Raw genomic sequence first — 23,528 nt, forward strand, 5'->3', positions numbered from 1 at the left:
CGAGTGATTATTATGTCCCCATATTTTATTGATAGATTCGACTACTGTAGTGGCAAAAGGAGATTAAAATTCACCGTCGCAGTTCCAAGCATACGTTTTCCCCCTTACAAGATAGGCATCCATAGCTAAATTGAATTTATGCAGCCCAATATGTTTATTCAATAACCAAATTTTACATGAGCTGTTTAACCAAATAGGAATTTAGTATAATATAGCCATGTAGTATGAACGAGTGTTTTTGTATTTTAGCTAACGTATATTTTAAATGCATGCATGAACTAATATTTCTGTATGCAGGTCTGGGGCCCTCACACCCCCTGCCTTGAAGGGCGTAACTATAAATAGACATCTAAAAGAGGACTTCTAGGTGTCTATTCCTCTTTTCCTATTATACATACTCTTGGATCAATGGATTTTGCCTAAAAATACTGACGGCTTTTGACCCGAGAGCGATTAAGGAAATACTTATTAGGCCTGGGATTGCTCAGTGTTCCTCCTATAGCTAAAAATCAGAAGTGCTAGAGGGAAATTGTTGGCCTTGACATCGGTTTAGATGAATGAATATTCACTCTCTCCAGCTCACCATGTTCATTTATTTTAGGCCGGAAGACTGGTTACCAGTTCTCAGTACCATCCTGTCATGTTGTTTCTATTCTTAATCTCTTTTAATCCGCTTTTATATATTTTCGGTTCCCATTTTTCCTTTCGTCATTCTTTTCTTAGATCTCCTTTTTTTCCATTTATTCCTTAAAAATTCATGGCGCTTCCTTTCTCCTCGCGTTTTCATGTCTCCTTTTATATTTTAAATTGATAAACATAGCATATTTAGAACAGGTCAGTTCAAATTCGGTCTAGCTATTAAATTGCAGATGTAAATGCTGGTGTGTTATTGCTTGTAATGGCATCGTCCTAACGCATTGTGACAACATTTCTCCATTCGCCCTTTCGCTTCCATATGATCTTTCGGGCTGGATACAAAAGAGTCCACTCTTTCTAGGCATTTCCCTCCACTTACGTACTTTCTTCATTGCAAGGTATTGTCTGGCCCTCATTGGGATTTCTATATACTGTACATTTCTGGATTTATATTCATTTGAATGTCTTCCCCTCCCCTTGTTTCTCAACTGGCCGGCTGAAAAGTGGGTTGAATACTTCACGTGACAGAATTTGCACTTTTGATTCAGAATAGGTTCACTTTCTATAATTTATCTTATTTTTAATCGTTTTTTCGGCAATTATTCTTCATTTCTTCAATTACTTTGTATTTAGCTTTATTGTTCCGTTTTTATTGAATACTTGGCGGCCAAATTTTGTTGCCCTTTTATGTCTTTTCCGTGGAGACTGGTCAATTCGCAAGCCTGATGGAAGGGTTTGTTGCGGGGCGCAGGAATTGCGAAGCAGAGCCTGAATCGTTGTTGTCCGTCGTCACCCGCCATTATCTCAATTGTCGCGCAATGGCATTACTAATTTTATTTTTGCTAGCAGTGGCAATATACTTAAGGTATTCAAATTGTTTTGAACAATGACACACTACCTTTAAATGAAACTAAAAAACTTTTCTAGGCATAAAATTATTTTCTCGCGAAACATTGGAAATCTGCAAATTAACTCCCAAATTGTTGTTTTATTATTTCTTAATTTGGTTATTTTAATTCATGTATTTTAAGATCCAAGGCGTCAATTTTTGGAACTTATTAATCGTTTTTCAATTAAAAAATCAATGAAAATTGCACCTAACACTATACTAACCGAACATAGTTTTGATGATGAAATTGTCGATTAAGTATCAATTGTCAAGAAAATCCAAGTAGAAATGACATTGCTTACATTACCTTAAAACCCTTGCAGAAATTTTGAATCAGGTATTATAATTTTTATTGGCCTATAAAATTTTCGCTAAAAATATTTTTTCTGCTTTGTTTCTAGATGAAAATGCATGAACATACTAACTCTAGAAATTCGCTTGTGATAACTAAAAATCAAATGCTCCTTGTTATGGAAATACTAAAGGTTAATTAAAGCTTCGAATAACTCATCGTGAATCAACAGCATTTGCCTCTGATTTTACTATTAAGTCCCATCGAGATAAAAAAAAACGGTGGCATCTCATTGTGATCATGAACGGGAACTCAGACCCTCCACCGGAAAGTTCGACAGACTGTTTCTGGAATGGGGAAATTTTGTGAGTAAGCATGTAACGGCGAAGGTTTCTCTCTCTTTGGAACCTCTAGAGCCCTCAAGATGGGAGGGGCCAGCTGCACCCAAAAATCCAATTAAAGTCGGTGGGGTAGGTTGGAGGTGCGTGTACATCCTCACTAGACTCCTTGGTGCAAACTTCCACCTGCCGCGGGGGTGAGCTCAAGGGATGGAGTGGAACCGCCTAAAGGAACACTCAGTTCTTTGGTCCTCCTCTTCGGGGAAATAAGAGCCTGACCTTGAAAATGAGCTGGCTGTTTCCACGGGTCACTGTGGTAGTAGGAAGAAAGCGGAGCCTTCCGAATTTCCTTCCATTGTTGCCGAATACAAAGAAAATATCCTTATTGGCCCTTGAGAGAAACTGTACGATAGAATACCAGTTTCAAAAGACGTACTTTCATAAGCTCTGGTCATGGTTCAACGGCATTTTTTTCATGGGTAGGCAAATTAAGAAGCCAGGTTTGGGGATACTTTGCTTATGCCCTTTTTGCTAATTTCCTCCGCGCTGTATGGTTCTCAAATACTTCCTTCTCCATATATTCCTCGTGTCTTGAGAGTCTCTTCGGCCTCAGTGACCCGTGACTTTCTTTGTCAGACCCTTCTTTTTTGACAGCATTCACTCTTTTCTCGTGGGAGCATCGGTATGGAGATTCATATCTTATCCATTTTCTCACCGTGGCAAACCATCTCTGCACAATGGCCTCATATCGTGCTTGCTTATGGCCGGCTAAGCCAATCCACAGTCCTTCATGGCACACTTATTCCTTGCCATCTCTATCCTATTTGTTTTCCACAATCACTCTTTGTGAATTCCGTATTAATTCTGTTAGTCTATATGTGTGATATTTGTTTTGACATAACTAAATTTTACTTCGAAACAATAACGTGGAGTGCACATCCTTGATCAGCGTTAGAATTATCAATCACTTTTTCGCCGTAGTGCTTTTGCCTGTCGCCTTCAACCCTATTGCCATATTTCACAGAAATTCTTGCTAAACCATTTTCTTTAATGGTCAAACTTAGAATGCTATAATACTTTTCATTCTACTCATCCATATCAGTTTTGTTTCTGATAAATCTACCCTCATTTCCTTCTCTAAAATACCTCCATCGTCTTTGAAATCCCGTAGATGACTAACTTTCGGAAACAAACATCTCGAGTTATTGTATTCTGAGTGAATCTATATTACACTTATATTTTGACGTTATGCACAATTCCTATTTTTTTATTTAATTCGGATTGACATTAAATTAACTTCGAGATAAGTTTTTGTAATCTTTTTTTTTTTGCTTTGGAAGTTTCGAATTCTTCAATTGTAATTCATTTTACAAAATCGTAAGCAGTTACAGATGACGACACGGTGGCTAAACTGGCTAAAGTAATCGGAAGGTCATCGATATATACGGGTTCAAAATTTGGTCACGGCGAATGACTTTTACATTATGAAATGTTTGCTTTTTAGTTGCTTTGAAATTTTTAATATTAGTGTATCTTTGTTAAAGCCCTCCTTGGGTTTGGTCAAAATGCGGTTTATTTTTTGGAGTCGGTTATTTTGACTCAATAATATGATCCAAAACTTGCATTTGGATTGAGTTGGGCTAAAAGAGGAATGAAAGATCAATCCAATGCGATGCTTTATACGTTCCATAAAATCCACTAGATTGTATATATTCGATAACTCCAAAAGCCGTTTTTATCAAGCTGAATCAGATCTCTCTCTTCGGATCCAGCTGAATAAGTCTCTAAATTGCGTGAAATGAAGTTGTCGACAAGCCATTGTGACTACTCTTTACTACATTTTTCAAGGGGTAGATCGTATTGACACGTGTGAGTAGATATCATTTCATACTCTCGGCATCTACAGCTGCAGAGCGCTACGTTTTAGGGTCTAATTTTTTATTTCCTATGAGTCACCTGTAGGAATATCTTTTAGTCGAAATATTGCAGATCTTGAGTCAAGCTGAAAGTGTTCAAGGTTTTTTGAGTTTAATTCGGACTCTCGGTTACTTTGCCATCGCTCTATCTGCTGGATTACCATTTTTTATCGTTTTTTCACCTTATTTAATTAATTATTTGCTCTGTTATATTAAATCGTCCCTTTATAATCATGCGTTTGTCTTAATTTACCTACTTTTCAACTGCTCGTCGTTAAAAGAGTCGTGCCTCTCCAATGGGTTGGTTCACTCAGATGAAATGAGTTCCTTCCTCTGACATTACTTTTTCAGTCCATCTTCCCCCTCCACTCCATTCCGCTCTCGCTCCACTGCGCCCGCCCTTCGCCTCCGCGGTCATCTCTTTCCAGGCCATTTTCCAAATCGAGGACTTCCCCCTGCCTCTGAGGGCGGAGGGGGGAGGACATACGCCTCTACCTACTCCTGCCGTGGAAAAATAATGACCACGTGCATACGCAGCCGTCCTGGTGTTTCTTGGGGGTAGACAGAGGTGAGGAGCGGGGAATGACTGGTCCCCGCCAATTGTCCGCCCCTCAAGTTGTAACATATCTTATTTTCAAGTAGATATCCATTTTCTCCCAAGATTGGATTTATGACGACTGTTTATTTCCCTTATTTATACTCTTGTGTTCAACATGTGGACATTTTGTTTTTTATAGAAAAACGTAAGAATTAAATAAGGGTTGATTGACTGTTTACGGTCGTAGTGAGCTGTAGCTGATTTGAATAAAATAAAACTGCACCATGAAACAGCTCAAGTTTATTGCTTTGTGAAACAGGGACGCTTTATATTTGAATTTGGAATTATATTCACAAAGGGGCATGTTTTCGATGAATCACGAATCTGACTTTGTCATGATGCAAAAAAATCTACTAAAAAAGATAGTAACTATTCCACTAGGTGTTTCCTATTTCTATCCCATACGAGCGACTTTACTAACTTTTTATTAAAATGTTGATGGAAATATGTTGAGTGAGGTTCCATCGAACGTTTCAAAGACCAATGTTTAAACCTCTCTTTTCTTATATGTCGCAGTTATAATACAAAAAAGTTATCAGCTCGCGTAAACTGTTCGCTTTTTTTATCTCAAAATGACTGAAAGTTTTAATGAAAATCCCTGATTGTGCAGCCGTCTTCGTTATAAATCACTGTCCCTTAGGGTTCAACCACTGGCGACGTATTTAAAATGAAGTCATTAATTTTATATAATTGCTTTCTAATTAACCAGTTCACATTGAGATGTGGCTTTGTAATTAAATACAAATACTCTAATGATGTAGAAATATGAAAAGTCTTCTGCAAGTAAAGCATTTGGAATTTTCTTACTTATATTACCCAAATTTTCTAACTCGTCAAATCAGAGAACCACCAAAGTGACGGTAGTTATTTATTCTTTATTCCTGGAACAATTATCATTTAGAAATTTAATTTTTTATTGTCTGGCTAGACCTGGAAGTTTGACTCTACGACATTGATGTCCTTCGAGACGTTTTTCGTATTTATATTGCAATTTCCCCTTTAGTGCTTTTTCAGAATTGACGACCAAATAAGAAAATAAAACCATTGTCCAAATTGCATGCGTAACTTTCGTTGAAAAAGCTTTCAGGAATGATTAGTTACCTGTATTTTATAAAATTTTGCCCCTGAGTCCTAATGATGGCCAAACGGGTGCTCGTGTTTAAGATGAAATATAATGATATAAATGCGCCAACAAATACCAATTCCATATTTTATGACTCATCATTAAATTTTTCCTTTTTTAAAATTTCTTAAAAAGAGAGGTTATTCATAAAGAAAAACATGGTACTCCAAGTGCATGTAGACATATAATTAATTCATTATTTATCCGTCTTCTTTTAACGCACCACACTCTGAACAGCATGTCCTCATCTGGAGACCCGTCTTAAATGCATTTTGCTCGTTGATACCCCATTCACTCTCGTAAATTTATTTTATATTGAAGTTTAAATTTGATTTAACAGATGCTTCTTCTATCGCGTTGCCATTTCTTTGCCCTATATCAAATGATTATTCAATGTAAAGGTGTTGATTGTTTTATTCCTACAACAGCTGCTATGAAGGTTTTAGCGTCTGTAAACTTGATTGTATTGAATGTTTCTATTTTTCTTTATCTATGTAAGGAGGTTGTTATCCAAACTTAAAAATTATTCAACAGAGTATTCATTTTGCCACAGAACTTCAGTAGAATCTGTTAATCGATAAAAAGTACGAGGGTCATCCGGAAAGTAGTACCCGTTCGTGAAATAAAGACACAAAAGTCAATATTAACAAACATAAAAAATTTTATTTGAAAGAGGATACTTTAAACTACTTCTCAACATAATCTACAAGCAAATTAAGGCATTTGTCATAACGTGTGACAAGTTTCTGTATTCCTGCTGCATAGTCCTTCGCCGCCAGCTCATTGAGATACGCGAGGGACCCATCTTGCACAAATTTTTGCATAATGCAGATGGTGTTTAACAATTTCATGAACAATTGTTCGAGAAACATTGGGAAAATGCTCACAGATGTCATCAATTGTGACGCGCCGATCGTTCCTCACGAATTCGTCAACTGAGCTCACCAGTTGGTCTGTAATGACAGACGGTCTCTCCGAACGCTCATCGTCGTGTGTGTTCCCCCTCCCCATGTTGAAGTTGCGACACCACCGCCGAACAGACGACTCGTCCATTACATTGTCTCCATACACCTCCTTTAATTGGCGATGAATATCACATGGGCGAACGTTTCTTGCATTGAGGAATTTAATCACTGCCCTCACTTCACAACTGGCGGCGTTCTCAATTTTTTTAAACATTGTAAACAATCACAGAAACAACACAGGCAATGCTAGCGTCACGCAACTTGGCTCAGAGAAGGCAGACAAGCCACTGAAGCTATCTGACCTCGTCCAGCGGCTACTCGCGTCGTCAGCACTTCATGCGGCACGAACGGGTACTACTTTCCGGATGACCCTCGTATATCGGACGGTACGAGACGGTAATACCTTTTCTCCTGGAATTCTAAGTCCTGGTTGACGTAAATTATCTTATGCATCGCACACTTCGTGTTATAACTGGTAACACTAAGTCCCACTCTCAATCAGTAAAATGGAATGTTCAGGAAAATCCCGAAATCCCTGGCGAGGAACTCTTAGGGGAGACAATCGTACGCTGGCAGCAGGAGCGAAAGGTCTCCTTGAATGACGCAACCCGTATGTTGCACATGTACTTTTAGTTGCATTTGTTCCAGGATTAAATCGTGCATAGATGCTGCCTAACATTCAGGCGCGAACAGTTTTAATTCATTCCAACATGCTGTTTTTTTAACTTTCGTTATTTCCGTTTAAACTTTTGTAATTATGTTAAGACATTCTTAGCATCACGGGTTTATTTGCATGGTTTCAAATTTAATTATTTATCGATGGTTGGAAGAGGATTCTAGAAAGGACGCTTGTAGTTTAAGTATGATATAATAATTTAATATAGTCTTTACGTATGAAAGTGTAATAAAAATAGGCACTCCATCATTCTAGTTGTGTTTTGAAATATTTTTCTCATCTTGTGCTCTCTTTAAACTAAATAAATTATAAACTTTTAACCGCTCTGAAAGACGGAAGAGGCAGAAATTCTGGGCTTATGGCAAGAGGAAATTAAAATTAGTTCAGACAACATGTAGGGGTTTCAGTCAACCAATCAATCAGTAGCGGATTATTTAACCATTACGAAACTTAAAAAACCTCTTTTTATACCTTATAAACCTATTCTATCTTAGCTCTGCAGATTTACTAGAAGATATTTAAATAAGGCTTTAGCTGGTGTAGAGAGGAGATGTTGAAAAATCCTTTACCTTTTTTCGTCCACGCGGCGTGACGCGCGAAGGCGTATCTCGGGCAGTAAGGAAACACCATTTTCATGATATGGAGAGAAGGAAGCGGAAGGTACTTTTCTCGACGGATGCTCAACAAAAAAAAGACCGCGCCACGCCTGCATCCAACGCTCAAACTCGCATGAAAGAAGCCTACTTTTTCCTCTGCAGCGAGAGAGACAGAGAGTGGGAATGGGGTGATGGAAAGGTGAAAACGCGTTGTCAACCACCACTCTCCTACCCCTCTCTCTCACCCCCCATTCGTCACTCTCCCTCCCGTCTTGTGTGTGCCTCGGTCCGGAAACTTCAACAATATCCGACGAGCGCGTGAGTCGTCGACGACGTCTTTAAGACGTTCTTGCAACTTCTTGCAATTAAAAGGCCGTTCTCGGGACCAAGAAACTTCTTCCGCCCCCTTTTTACCCCATCCGTTTTTTTCTTCTTCTAGTTACTCCAGAACCCCTGGAGGAACCCCTGCAACTTGCCACGGAGGAATAACGCGAGTGACACGCTCTCTCCGCCCCTCCTGCGACGTGCTGTCTCCTTTATTTATTTTTTGCCTCGCTCTCTTTATTTACGACCAGGACTGGGGCTCGAAGGAGTGGAGTGAGAGCGGGGGGTTGTTAGATTGAGGAGGGAACACCTGTGCCGCGGTGCACACACGGGACACACTCCTTCCTCCCGCGATAGCGCACGCAAGTGCCCTCCCTCCTCTACCCTTGGGAGTTCAATCCTTTGCCGGAAGTGACGGACCAAGAGTGTCCCTGTTATGTCGTGGCACTGTAGTGCGCGCGGAGATGAAACTTTTGCCGTAATAGGCAAAGCGAAACCCGATTCTTCTTAAAAAGGTTTATTTTCTCGACGATTTAAGAGTCTCCTGTCCCTGCGCGAAACGGCTCATTCTCGGCGAACGTCATAAAATGCTACTTTTAGCTCAGAATATAGTTTTCATGCTTAGATGGAGGATATATTTTTTCTCTTGGATCGTATAAAGAGGCGCTCGTTGCAGAAAGAGGGAAAGATATCGTCCAAACTTCATAATTACTGAAAAGTGACTTTTGAAGCGTCGGAGAAGTTTCACTGTCCCTGCGAAGTTTGAGTTTTTTTGTCGTCATTGATGCCGCAATTCATATTCAGTGCGTAATCCGGTCTTCGTCTATTACTCACAGTTGCGAATTTATATCGTCTCCCATCTTTCATGCACTCTTATTTAATTTAATGTCAGTTTTTATTTTGATGTTTTTCCATTTTCATGATTGCTGTGCATAATACAAAGAACGAGACTTTGCGATCACCTGGGTTCATAGATATGAAACCCAAAATTATATCTGATATTCACAATAGAAAGTCTGATAGCCTTTGTGAGCCATGCTTTATTTTTCATGCTTTCTGTGTGATTTATTTGTCTGGTTATTAAACAGATATGTTTCACCTAATGCATTAATTTAAATGCTATTTATCATGAAACGTGTATTTTACCTTTGATAAAAAATATTTGGTCGAACATAATTCCGTAATGCAAAACTCTGTCTTTTTTAACATTGTCCGTTTTTTAACACGGTCCATAGTAGTCTTTACCAAGCAATAAAAGGGTTAAAGCAACCCGTTTCAACGCACATTATCATCAGTTTATGGAAGTCTCATCTTTGAGCGTCCTAGTAGGTTATGTTAATCAGAGTAGAGGTGAGGGTCAGCTTTCCCCTAGACCGCATCGACATTTTCCTCTTCAGAAGCCGGCTGCGCTATACATTTCCCGTTCTTTGTGCCAGTTTGTCCATTTGTGTCCACCACTTCGGCGAAGGCGGCGTCGCCGGTAAGCCGGTCGCGTTCTGACGGGGATGCATTGGACGTTTATTTGGGCTCCGGGAACCGGGGCGACTGCACTCCAGGCAGCGCAGTGCGTTGCATTTGCCTTCCAACCGGAAGCCACCCGAATGCGCGTCGCTGGGGGATACCCGTCTTCATGCATGCGAGTGTTCCTATTAATTTTGAAAATTTTGGAGCTCATCTCAATTTTTCACTTTTAGATATTGGAATGGGAATGAAACATAAAAACAAAGGCTTGTAGATAAATTATAATGGAAATTCTTAATGAAAAAGCGTTATTTAAAGTGTTGAATATTACATGATTGCTTTATTTTTCAATATAAATCTTGCCCATGAACTGTTATTTTGCTGAAATTAAAGGAATGCAAAAACATATGTTACAAATATTTTTTTTATTACTCATAGTAATATAAACCTCCGCTTACGTAATTTGCAAGCAAATTTCACCACGAAAAGTAGATGTTTATAGTAATAATCTAAATTTTCTCTGTATTCTTATTTCTCTTGATTCTCACATTAACTGTCTGCGTTATTAGCGGTGATGGATGGTTGATAATCGTAAATCGTATCATATTTCTTCTTAGGTGAGCCTTTGAAGGCGGCACATTACCTGTAGCTTTATGGTCCAGGGTTAATTGCATTAGGTTGCCGGAGGTGAAGTAATGCGCTCCATGCTGGTCATTTATTTGCTCTGCGCAGCGGCCTTCTCCCATCTCTCTCTTCCCCCACTCACTCTTCAGCCTCTACCTGCCCCTCACCAACCCCCAAACGTACCAACTGGGGAGAGGGGGGTGCGCGATCCCGAGATGCCCGCCCCTAGAGCGCAAATAGGCATGGGGGATGAAGTGGAGGCGAAGGTTCGGTTCGCCCATCACCCCTTCGCGACCGGCTCCCTGTTCATCAAAGGTGAGCTCTAACGATGCAATTCCTCGAATAATGACGTCAGTCAATCGCCGCTGATCAGATGGGAACTGCAAAGGCCTCCCGTCCTGTTCCATGTACCCCAAGGACGCAACATCCAATCAGTTAAAATACGCACATATGCATATGAAGATAACGTACACATTAGCTGTGCAAAAACGCGGCCCGCCTCTGATTTTTCTGCTTCTCGTTACCGAAATTGGCTTTATTCAATTAACGATATTTGAATTTTTTCATTATAATTTCGTTTTGCATTAAATTAAATTTATAAAATGATATCTTCTAATATGTAATTTAAAATTACGATATTTAGTTAATTTATTCGTCTATCAAATCAGTAAAACAATTAACATCCACGAAGTACTTTCTATTTTGTTAAAGCTTGTCTATAATGCCTAACGAAAATTCAGAAAATATTTTTGTGCTATTGGTTGATAGAGGATTTGTAAAAATAGAATGAAAACATAATTGTTTATAAAGAATAACGTTATAACTTACTCCTGTGAAGATTAATATTACCCATTAAAATTTGTGTCTCAGGCGTAACTTAATGGAATTTGCATAACATATTAAAATGAAATGAAAAAATTGACTTTGTAATTCCAAACTTTACAAAGGAAGGAGAGGAGTTTGAAAGTCAATTATTTCATTTCATTTCATTTCAATATGTTACCCATTGTACTTCGACAGCGACGCCGGGACCGATAGATGTTTTCTGACCCTTCCAACGAACGGCAAGTTTTATCATCAATTTTTTGTTTCAGTATGCTAGTGAATCTAACATTGCGTTATACGATTCTTGGGTGGTAAATGGTTGAGCCCAACAGCGCGCTGTGTGACCAATATGAGAGTCAAGAGCTGAAGGTAACGTTCTTCAGTAAAAAAATAGCGGAATATCCGTGACTGAGTGCGAAAATCGAAGGATTAATTGACGAGGCTTTGCATTGGTGCAGAGGAAGCACTTTAATGTATATAATTCAGGAAGAAAATGAGCAGGTAGCATCAAGGGCACGGAGGAAATCATTGAGTTACCAGAGGAACTATTAAAATGTAAGATATCGAAGGTGCATGAAGAGCGAGATAAATAAATAGTATTAGCTAGCAGTGAAGACTTTACAGACGTAGTTGTTGAGGTGAGCGGAGAAAATATGTTGGACGATAAGAAGAGAAACGAAGGAGTGTTGTATGTGGTGCAGAGATGAGAGTTACTCGCTGCTGGAACACGAAGTAATCGCAAGTAAACGTGGACTGAGTGATTTGAGGTGTGGCCTAAGACACATTTTGGACGCCACGACTTTAACATTAATAATGAGCAAAAGAGAAATGAAGTATGAAGCACAAGAGGAGTGGAGCCTTGAGTAAAGTGTTTCATAAGCCCACGAAAATCCCGAATAACCCCTCAAAGGGTAACCAAATATTTACCTCATTCCGGCAGACTACTTAATTGGAAAAACCGTTTGCTGTGATAAACCTTAACTTGATTTCATTACGGTATAACTTGATAAAAAACAGCGATGTAGTTCACATTTTTTTATTATAACAATAAATAGAATTGGAATAACAACCACATTTACGATTTTTCTATCTCCGGCGAACCCAATATCTCTTTGCTGGTTGATTTCAGTTTTCCTTGACTTATGTAAAAGCTCTTATCGATCGATGATATTTACGGTGGAGATCCGTCATAAAACATGTACGTACTGTTATCTCATGTGTATCAATTTTAAGCCAAGATCAATGTAGCCGTTCCATCAGGGAATTTTCTCGCGATTTCTTGCTCAATGATCGCTGTTTCCAATCCCTTTCTCGAGAGATGGACTTCCGTTGTGATTGCTCTCAAATTACGTCGCAGTTTCCCCCCGGGGTGACCTCGGCTGGATGGCGCTGCATCCAGCGATGAAAAAACAAAAGATAACAGGCGCTAATGAGCATCCAATCCTGCGAGGCCCCCTCCCACCTTCTCGCACCTCGAGGATCCCAGGGAAGTCGGGGGGCTTCTGTGCGGCTGGGCGCTAAATGGCGCCGTCTAATGAACCACGGAGTACTGCGACTGTGGGCGGGAAAGTGGGGGGGGGGGGTCACGCGATGCGGATGTGTCCCCCCTTAGCTCCCGCCCCCCGTAGGTGCGAGCCTTGCCGCGCCCAGTGAGGAACTGTGACCCACATCTCGCGGTTTTCTTTTGCTTCGAGGAGAATGGTTTTGACACGCTGAAGAATTTCTGGCAGAGACTCTTTGGGATGCTGCGTCGCGGCCTTTAAACTTCTCCAGCCAGTGTGTCACCCAGTTAGGCTAGCGTTAATGTTTATTTTTGTAATGATTTTATCTGTCCTTGAGTTTTCCATCATTTGAGGGCATTATTTTAAATTAGAAATTGATCACACCAATAGATATACTTGATACTTACTTACTTACTTGATTCTACGTACTTACTATACGTGATAGTCACTTATGATAATCAGTCTTCGGCTAGGCAGGTTCTAACTGTTTCGACAAAGTTCCCGTACCCTTCTCCTCATATCTACATAGAAAATCCCCTTCACAACTTTCACTAACATATATATGCATTCCCTTCCGACTCATCCTTCATTCAAGCTGTCGGTCTGAGCCAGTTCTCCCTCGTTTTAGTTATGGCATCAATCACCACCGTCTCCCTCCTCCTCTGCACCTCCTCTCTCTTTAAACATCCCATTTACCCGATCTTTAGAATATTTCTCCAATGCGCATCACGATACTTATTTTTCTATCACTATTCCCCGACAAATATGTCTCACATTCATATGCTCTTTTGATGACATTTATAAATATTTTTTGAACCAAGGTATATTCAATATGAGTCCTGTACTTGTCTCCTGGTGCCTTCAATGTGCACAATTTTCTCTTATGATCAGGTTTTTGCCACCAACAGATCGTTTTCCTTGCCGAAATGACTAATTTTTCTCATCTCTCTTCTCCCTGGCCAAATTCTTCTTTATAATCTTATTAGTTCTTCCATGTGTCTCTTCCACAACATCATTGTTAATATCATTTTTTTCACATGGGAACTTTTTGAATAACTTACCTATTTTTTCTTTAATGTTAATGGCTGTTACACGTACTTAATCACTGTTCAATACTATCGTCTCCGCGTATGCTCTTAACTTCTGCCTTACAATAAAGCCTGCTCCAATTTTACTCTTACCGTTCCGCTGAAAAAGATGGTAGCATAATTGCACTCCAATTCTCCAACCTTTTCCTGCCCTGTTTCATCAATGCCAATACATTCCAGCTTATTTGTATAAATAAAGTGTTTTATATTTGCAATTTTGTGTCTTTTGATAGTGTTCTTCACTGGACATTTCATTACTACTGGCTTTTCCGTACATTTTCTCCTTTGAAAATGATAACTAAGGATTTTAAGTTCTTATGGTAAAAACTGTGCCCAAATATGTACTGGGCATTTGAAGAAATATGTGGGTCTGAGTGAGAATTTTCGGAGAATTACTAGGCTGGGAAAAAAATTGATTGTCAAAAGGAAGACAAAGGCCCACTTCGGAAGTACATTAGTAAAAGATCAGAAAGTACCTTGATAACGGGCTTAGTGCTACAATGTTGAGAAACATCAGTCTTCGAGTCAAAAGGGGGAGTGCAGGATGGAAACCTTTGGAGAGTGAGCGGGAATATATATAAAGTAACAAGAAAGGCGGATGATGAAGTTTTGAGAAAGTAGGGAGGAAGTTGTTGAGTGGGTTTTGAAAAAGGTGAAAGAGGTGTTAAGAGGAGATCTGGAGAGACAGAGAGTGATGTAGATGGCCTTGATTGAATCGAAAATGATGGCCGAGTAGAAACAAGGGAGGAAGAGAATACTCTTTCTAAATTGCATGAACACACGTAGGGAATACCAAGAACTGAAGCTGGCCCAGGCCAATAAGGTCTGCCCAGGAAGACTAAATTGAGAAAAAGTGCTTATAAGATGTGCCGACTACATGTCTAACCTGTAGTTGAAAGGGAACACCTGTGATAATATTCCTAAAATGCAAAGGCATTAGACTCGATTTCACCATAGAAAATGCCGCTCGTATATATTAAATAAATTGAAATATTTTACTGTGACACCAGTATATCGCCAAAAGGTAATATCATTACATTGAAAATGCTCCTGTTTTATTTAACCTATAATTCAGTCATATCCTTAAATTAATTCTCTGAGTATTTAAAATTTGTCGAGCATTTAGGTGAATATTTTCAAGATGAAGGCAGAGAAACTAGGTGTCACCGAAGGAAAAACTAAACAATATTAATTTTCTAGTAAGTAAATTATCTCTTAATTTATGTAGGAACGGCAACACTTTTTTAAACTTTCGAAGAAGGTATTAAAATTTTTTAGAAATATATAGTAATACTTTACTTGCAGGAATAATAAAAACACTCTTTACCATTAACTTGTAATTGTCTCTGACTTTTCAATGTTTATTTTACTTAATTGTTTCAATTTAACTGCAAATATTCCTGGAGCCATGCATGGGAATATCGCTTTTGTTGCCAACAAATTAACGTATGATAGTGTATGTGCGGCTAATTACTCTCCAAATGAGTGCGTTAACAGAGGTTCATACCGTAAGATACGTATGCGACTGCCACAGTAGTGATTAACACCATTCCGCCAGCCAGCCAACCCGCCTTCGCCTTATTTGCGAAAGTCTGAAATCATAACGAGTTTGTTTAAACACTCCCGAATCCTTTTTCCACTCCATTATGAATTGGATCTGGGCTACTGTGGCTTATACATATATATATATATATATATATATATATATATATATATATATATATATATATATATATATATATATATATTAAAATTTATAAAACTCCCAAAGTCGTATAATATAATTTGGGAATTGCCACGGAAAACTTTTCTACCATTGCAGAAAATCGAAAGCTTGGGATTTCCACTTTTCCGTCCGGGGATGTCTTCACCGGTTGGAGACGAAGTGAAACAGTTTGCCGCGGGTAGAAGGTGCCCCAAGTCAAAAAATGTGCGCGTTATGAGAAATAATAAGTCGGAGGAATTAATGTAACGACTCCCTAGATAAGAAAAGTTTATGATAGAAGGGTGTGAGGAGTAATATAATGGTTGTGTTTCTTAGTATAAGGTTTTTTCTGTTTTTTAAAGAATATACTTATATTTTTAACATTTTCGTTGTTTCTACGACACTATGTAATAAAAATAGTTATAATTATGGGGAAGCATATAAACCACTCACCGCATGACAATATCTCATTTCAAATTAATTCATAGCGAGCTCAACTTTATCAATAACTCCTCTGAACCAATTTTGCTTATCGTTTTCAGAGTACACACATGACCATTTTGTGTGCCCTCATTTACAGCAACATAATGCCCATTCCCAGATTGTCTCCCCCCAGTCGTTTGCTTTTATTCCGCATCTCTTCCTTAAACTGATTTCCCTACCTGGCGACGTTAATCCGTTTCCAATTTCCCCTTCAAAATTAAGTACCAATATTTATTTCATCTCTCTGAAAAATAATTACTGCCTTCTACTTGTGTATTGTTAGCCCTTGATTCTTTAATGTTTGTTGTTTCAATGCTTGCCCCTCTTCTAATTCGTTATATGCCTCACTGTAAGTTGTCAAATCTGCAGTGTGTCGCTTAATACTCTTAAATAAAATAAATATAAAACGCTAGAATTTTATCGCCCTCGTGCGACATAAATGTTTTATTTCATTGGGCACAATCTGCGTCGGGTAAAACCACTCGATTGCCGACCGGTGATGAACCTGTAGCGGCCTCTGCAGTCAAGGGAGAAGGCATTTGCCTCGGGAGAGGAGGCGGATGGAGGAGGGCCGTTGACAACTCGTCTCCGTTTTCTTCTCTTCTTCAAATCTGCCCCGCGGCCCCACAGAGGCGCGATAGGAGGGGCGGGATGATCACAATGACGTTGCAAGGAATCGTGCGATATGCACGCCTGAGGGAGCATCCTTGGCGGAAGGAGAGGTAACTAAGCGGGTTGGGGGTGGAGGGAGGGAAGGGTTACAGGGAGGCTGACGAGCGCGCGATGGAACCGGATTCGCAGGAATGCGATTGTGGTCCAGCGGCGTGGAAACCTCCGCCCCCGCCACGGATGACGCCATTCGGCGCAAAAGAGGTTGGAGAGCGGGTCGGCGGAAGGAAGGGGGAGAAGAAATGCGGGGGAGGAGAAGGAAAGGGATTAAGTGCGTGTGTGCGCGCCGAGGGAAACGCCGTTGGGAGAATCGGCGGAGGATAAGACGGTGGGTGGGTGGAAGAAAGGGAGAGAGGGAGATTGTGTGCTTGTGGAAGGGGGGCCCTTAAGCCGCCGCCCCCTAGTGGGCCTTCCCGACCCATTGTGGGGTCGGGAGGGCCCCTTGTGTCCCCGCTTTGCAATCGCCGTGCCCAGCTCCATGAATACCCCTGGTGGTGCGGAAACAATCCTCTCACAACACACAATGTGTGGAACACGTACGTTTGATGGCGTATATAACCTGGTGGGATTGAAGTTCACTCAGTGAAGAGGGTCTGGGTGTTGAAATATTTTGCCCACAAGTAATTTAAATACTAATTAATATAACGGAATTACTTGTAGTAATGTATTAAGCAATTTTAGTGGTCTAGGATTCGTAGAAATGCGAATCACTTGTTTTTTCACTTGAGTTGGAGTGAGGATATGTGTTCAATTTGGCAATTAGTGACTAAAATAAGAGACTTCAATTCTTCTTGCGTCGAATGGTTCACATCCCACGCTGGGAGCTATTTTTTCGTGTACACTTGACGGAACAGTGCGCCTTAGAAATTAGCTATTTTATGTAGAAATGTGTATGTAGTTCTCATATTCCCATATCCTTTTGAATATTCATGGGCTCTGTCACAAATTTATGAAAAGAAAGCTCAGATCTCCCGCTCTTTTCAAAGGAGCGGTGCAAACTGCATCGGGCAGAAATATTTCCTTTAGGAAGAAGTTACTGTTCAGTTCATTTTATTTTCACAAAATTGCTAATTATAAAATTAAGCGCTGCTCCAGCTGTTTGTCTTTCAGTTGTCCTCGTAACAAAATCACAGACACGTGCAAGGAAAAATCGTTCCTAAAATGTTCAAAACATTGTCAGCGGACCTATTGAAATCCATTACCGTTGAAACCTCTAAGTTGACATTTTTAATGCTGTATTTTATGCATGGTTTGCATAAAAATTATCGGGAAATATTTCGGAAATATAGATTTATATCAGATGCTGCTACAATGCCTCAAAATTCTTCAAATTACATCCCTTGAGCGTGGACGCACTTCTGTTTCACCCCAACTTGAAGGATTCCTGTTAGGCGGATTCCGGAAGGTCCTTAAGAGTATGGGTGCAAGAACCTTTGAAGACACTTATGGTACCACGGTCGCATCCTTTGAGCGAGGATTTCACTGTTGGGTGCAGGACATACTCATCTGGTGCCAAGTCGGGACTGTAAGGGGGTTGGGGAACCGTGAGATGGCGTTGCAGAAGGCCTTTGCAAGCCGACATTTGACTCTGCTTTGGTCGTCCGTCAAAATGAGTTCACCGCAGATTTTTCGCATCACCGAATTTAGAGTGATGTTTTCCACTGCCATATTGTCAATGCCAATACGATCTGCAATCATGCGCACACTTGACTGACGGTCTGAATTCACCACTTCATGTCAGGAAAAAATTGTTATTGATACTTTTTATATAAACCTGGTATGTGGAAATGTTACGCATCCCCATATTTTCCCCTCCCATTTCCCTTTACCTCATATGGCGAAACGGACAAAAATGACAACGGATTAGATATTAATGGCGAAATGGCGATTATGTACTTTTTTAATTTTGATGTCATGGCAGCATGTGTGTCGTAATTCTAATCGATTTGAAATTTCGCAGAACCTCTCTCTCACACCTTTCTCCTCTCTTCTCCTCGATTCCGAGCAGACGCTGTCGGTGGGAGCAGCCTCGGACCCCGCGGGAGCTGCCTCTTCGCCCTCGGGCTCGGCGGGGGCGTCCGCCCCGGCGCTGGGCGCGGCGGCTGCGTCCGCGAGCGGAGCGCCGTCCTCGGCCGCCCTCGCCGCATCGGCGCACTTCGAACCGCAGGTTGCGATGCTGTGCGACGTCGGAGGCAAGGCGACATACCACAACCAGTACATGACTGAGGGAGGAAGGTGGGTCGCCGACACGGACACCAAAGGAAACGGCTGCATGAAAGACAAGATGGAAATCCTCGAGTATTGCAAGAAGGTGAGTGACTGCTTCACTATCCAGCACCAATGTCCTTTATCAATCATCCATTTATCTCACCCCGTGAGAATGCTGGAACGCTCGACCCAATCGATGGCAATTTCGATGTCAATGTTGGCCGATTTTGTCGCGGATGTCGATATTCTTGTTCATTTGATATATATATATATATATATATATATATATATATATATATATATATATATATATATATATATATATATATATATATATATATATATATCTACAGACACACACATACATAGGTATATATATACATATATATATAAATATATATATATATATATATATATATATATGTGTGTGTGTGTGTGTGTATGTACTATATATATATGCATCTATTTATATATATGTATATAGGGAGAAGTATCCCATTCATTTAAGTTTTTCAACGTAAATTTATTTAGTGGTAGATGTGGATATCCATAGCAAGTATTCTTTCTTGGTCCCCTCGCGGTTCCGAATCCTGGTATTTGATTTGGTGCAAATACTCTCTTAGCACGAGTCTCCTATACAAGTCCCCCCCCTCATTTGAAGTTATAGTGAAAATCGTCATAACATTTGAAGCATTCGTATAAATGGTAGCAAAATTTAATGCTTTAAAACGCCTGTACTGGCTGAAGTATCGACACCTGCTTCAACATCAGTATCGGAATCGATATCAATGTTGGCTAAGATATGTCAACCGCACCCTAAGTCAATGTCGACTCGACGGCATCCAAGTTAGTGGCAACATGCACCCGGCATATCGTGGTTGATCATGGTTCCACCAGGTGGCTGTGTGTACACCTAATTTGAATTAGCCTGTTAGCGATCATCAGCTAAACGAATGGCCTTATAAGGATGTATTCCTTATTAGGCGATGACATGTTTTAAAATTTCCCAAAAATGATAAAAAAGCATTCCTTGGCATTAAACATTTACATGCCGCATGAGTTTGCCTTGTAAGCGATGCTCCCAGTATCATTGTCCCTTTTATCGGATGGTATTTATTTATCACTGAACTGATTTAGGCAAATGGTAATGAATAACGGTTACTATTCTTTTACGTATAGTAGTAACGTGCCAAAGAAGAATTGTATGAGTGGGTAACGTTATTGAAAGTAGATTCCGTTATATTTATCATTTCAATATAGTTGTGTAGTACAGTGAACATTATCTAACTTGGTTCAAAGTTGCCATTGCATAAAGTTAGCTTACTTAATGAACAAAACACTGTCGTATATTAAGGCAATGAAAATTTCTGGGTGAAATAAAGGTTTGTAAGAAAATTTAGAGGGTTCGCATCAGAAAAATCAGGGAAAGTTTGAGATTAAGAAGGACATTTTTCTTTCTCGGAAACTTCTTTCATTCGGGTGCCCAACGACCTTTTAGGCTTCCCTTTATGTAGTAATGCGAGCAATCCGATAATTTAATGACTTAAAATATGTTAAATGGTTAAATATGAATTAATGAATGAAGCTGAGTCGTTAGAAATAGGCTACCTACCGGCTTAGAGTGCTTTTCATGGATCTCGGCAATACAGACCACTGTAATCGTAAGACCTAATTTAATATAAAACAATACAGACTATGCCTATACTACTTATATTTGGCAATAATGTATTCTTTAGCCGTGAATAATTTTTATCTCCCTTCTATCCATCCAAAATTCCTATTATTTTCTCTCTCTTACTCGGTCTCTCAGCATTCCCCACTCTCTCTACCACCGTCTTCTTCATCATCCCATCGCCTCTCCTTATCTCATGAACCACACGCCCTGCCTTCTTCCAACTTGGCCCAAAACCAGTCACTCCTCCCCTGCCATGTCACAAACTTCATTGCTTACCTCCCTTTGCGCCCATTTTATTTTCTCCATTCTTCTCCGCACCCTCAAATCAAAGGCTCCAATTTACTTATATTCTCTTTCCTCAACGACCAAGTTTCCAAGTCATTATAACTACGCTCCCTGCCAATTTTTTACTACTATTTTCTTTTTCTTCACACCTTTACTTCAGGTGCCTGTCATCAACTCCCGCTTCTTTGTAAATGCTTCGATTCATTAAGTATTCCTTTCGATATCCCTACCACTCCGCCCATCCTTCTCCAAAACATTTTCTAAGTAGATGTCTTTTACCTGTTCTAGTATACGTACCTAAATGTAGCGTTTATATTTTCATTTTTGTTTTTTGAGAATGTAATTTCCCATCGCTCACTCATTTTTTCATACAGGTACATTTGCAATCATGTCGTCTAACCTTTCGTGTGGCCTATGACTAATTGTCGGCACGCACACCTCAATTACCACTGGATTAACCGGTTCTGCTCTTACTTCTACTAAAAATGTTCTGTCATTTGCCCACTCCACGTTCACCACCCTTCTCCCCATTTGCTTCTTAAATATGATGGCTGCCCCACGTTGAACCTTCACCAATCAGCTACAATTCATTCTTTAACTGTTGCTTCAATAACCTCGGCTGTATTGCCGTCTCCCCTCTCATAGACCTAGCATGCCTACTAATCCACTCTCCTTCTGCCACTTGATGTTCTCCAACTTCCCTGTCATCAACATTATCCTTACGTGCTAAATCCCTACTTTCACGGCCTCTCTCATCTATAGAGTTACCTTTTCTACAACCATCCGCCACCGCTTTCGGTCACGACACTCCGTCCTGCGGGCCCTGATCCATAGTTTCCAGGGCAAATGTTCACGTAAGGCTCCATTATTATTTCTAGGGATGTTTATGTGGTGTCTTGTTTCATTCCTCGGTAATGTAATGTGGCACCATCACTAATATAGCCGCCCTATTGGGGTCAGACACATTTGCAGCCGCCGCCCTGAAGAACAGACGCTGCGCAGACAGTCATTCGTGCGACTCCTAATCTTCGAACTCTCTGGCATGAGTGACCCTGCGAGGGGCAATTCCGCCAGCACAGCCCTAGGGATCATAGTAATACGCTAGATCTTCCACCACGATAAGGTTGTGGTCCGTGGGGCGGGTTGTCTTATATTTACATTTAAGAATTCGACTCGGGTTTATATGCCTAGGAACTCAATTTTGAATCATTTAAATGTATCCTGTAATTATTTCGGTAAATTTTGCGAACGGTAGGGAATGAGTGAATGGTGTTTGTGGTAATTAAGAGGAAGAAAGTGCCACCACCGATCGACCCAGTGTTAAAAGCTAAAATAATATCTAAGCTTCTAAAACAAATAGCGTAGTCTGCATTTCTACGTGAATAATTTTATTTATAAATTTATTTATGATTATATGTCTTCATTATTTTTACAAAATGATTTTCGCTTTTCATCCTTATTTTCGCTAATAATTAACTGATTAAAAATAGCTGCTAACAATAACGGTTCAGTTGACTCGTTGATAAATATTTTGCACAATCATCTATATACAAGCCAATCCTAGTACATGATACCTTGCATCCCCGTGACAAGGTTAGTAACATGGAATGTATCCACACCAACCACCCACAATACGGAAGAAGTACACTAACGCACCGTTGATTAAAGGCGTAGTTCCAAATATTTTTCAAAAATTGTTATTGTGAAATTCATGAAAGGGAGCCATAACCTTTCCATAAAAAAAGAAAAGAAGTGGCTGTCACCAAAAATTACTACTGCATATGTTTTGCAAAAAAAAACACTACCGTAAAATACATTAGGAAAAATATACCGTAATCAAAAATCTTTTAGACGATTTAACAATCGTTAACCAGCATTCATAAAAAAGAAAAGAAATCCTCTAAAGTGTCTTAACGTGATGATTTTATTTATTACCTAGTTGTGGATCACAACTCTTTTCCCTCTTGCTGTAATCCGTTAGAACGACATCGTAAACTTCTCCATGTTGAACTGTCAGTACGTAATGTGTCGTATTATACATATCGATAAAACTTGCAATTCGGAAAACTCTGGCGGAACATTCTTGCAACTACTGATCAAACATTAATACATCCGGGAGCGCAATAGAGCTGAATGCATTTTTCTCATTGAATTGAATGAGCTGACGAACATACGAGAAAGGACTCCACTCGAACTCGGGTGTTCTTACTCATGTGTGCTGGTACTCTCGCGTCTTTTCGCCCTGCCGGTCACGGGTCAATGGTCTGCCCTCTCGTCGGGTCAGTGCAGGGCAGTGCATAAATCATGCTGCGTGCGATGACACGGAAATTTCCGCTCTGAGCGAACTGAAACTGCCGCTGGGCTGGTCGTTTTGATTTCGACATTTTATTTTCAACCTCTTCTCTCTGACTCTATTACCTGAATGTGTGAACGCCGCCAAAGAAAAGGTTGACGGAATACTTCTTCCTTGCCCTCGTAAAGACCTAATCAAAGGATTCATTTTTTTGCCGTACCAGAGAGTGCTTCTTTGCATTAATATCTGATTTCAAGGGGCATCAAATGAAGTACGTTATGCTTTGTCCAAGGCTACAAAAATGAGACCGTAAACGTATAAGAATGTTCCTCCCCCCCACTTATTTTTTTATCGAAG

The 23,528-nt window shown here is 40.0% G+C and overlaps 1 protein-coding gene across 2 annotated transcripts in view; it reads left to right on the forward strand.

Moving 5' to 3' along the window:
* The window catches only part of Appl (amyloid-beta-like protein), a 408,236-nt gene that overhangs the window by 197,493 nt on the left and 187,215 nt on the right, over positions 1 to 23,528 (forward strand). For both annotated transcript variants that reach the window (XM_071585263.1, XM_071585264.1), the window contains exon 2: positions 18,719 to 19,021. In XM_071585263.1, coding sequence (XP_071441364.1) covers positions 18,719 to 19,021 — 303 coding nt within the window. The remainder of the gene's footprint in view (positions 1 to 18,718; positions 19,022 to 23,528) is intronic.

The sequence above is a fragment of the Hetaerina americana genome, unplaced genomic scaffold, assembly GCF_022747635.1.
Source record: "Hetaerina americana unplaced genomic scaffold, ioHetAmer1.1.p SCAF_2, whole genome shotgun sequence".
Classification (NCBI taxonomy): Eukaryota; Metazoa; Arthropoda; class Insecta; order Odonata; family Calopterygidae; genus Hetaerina; species Hetaerina americana.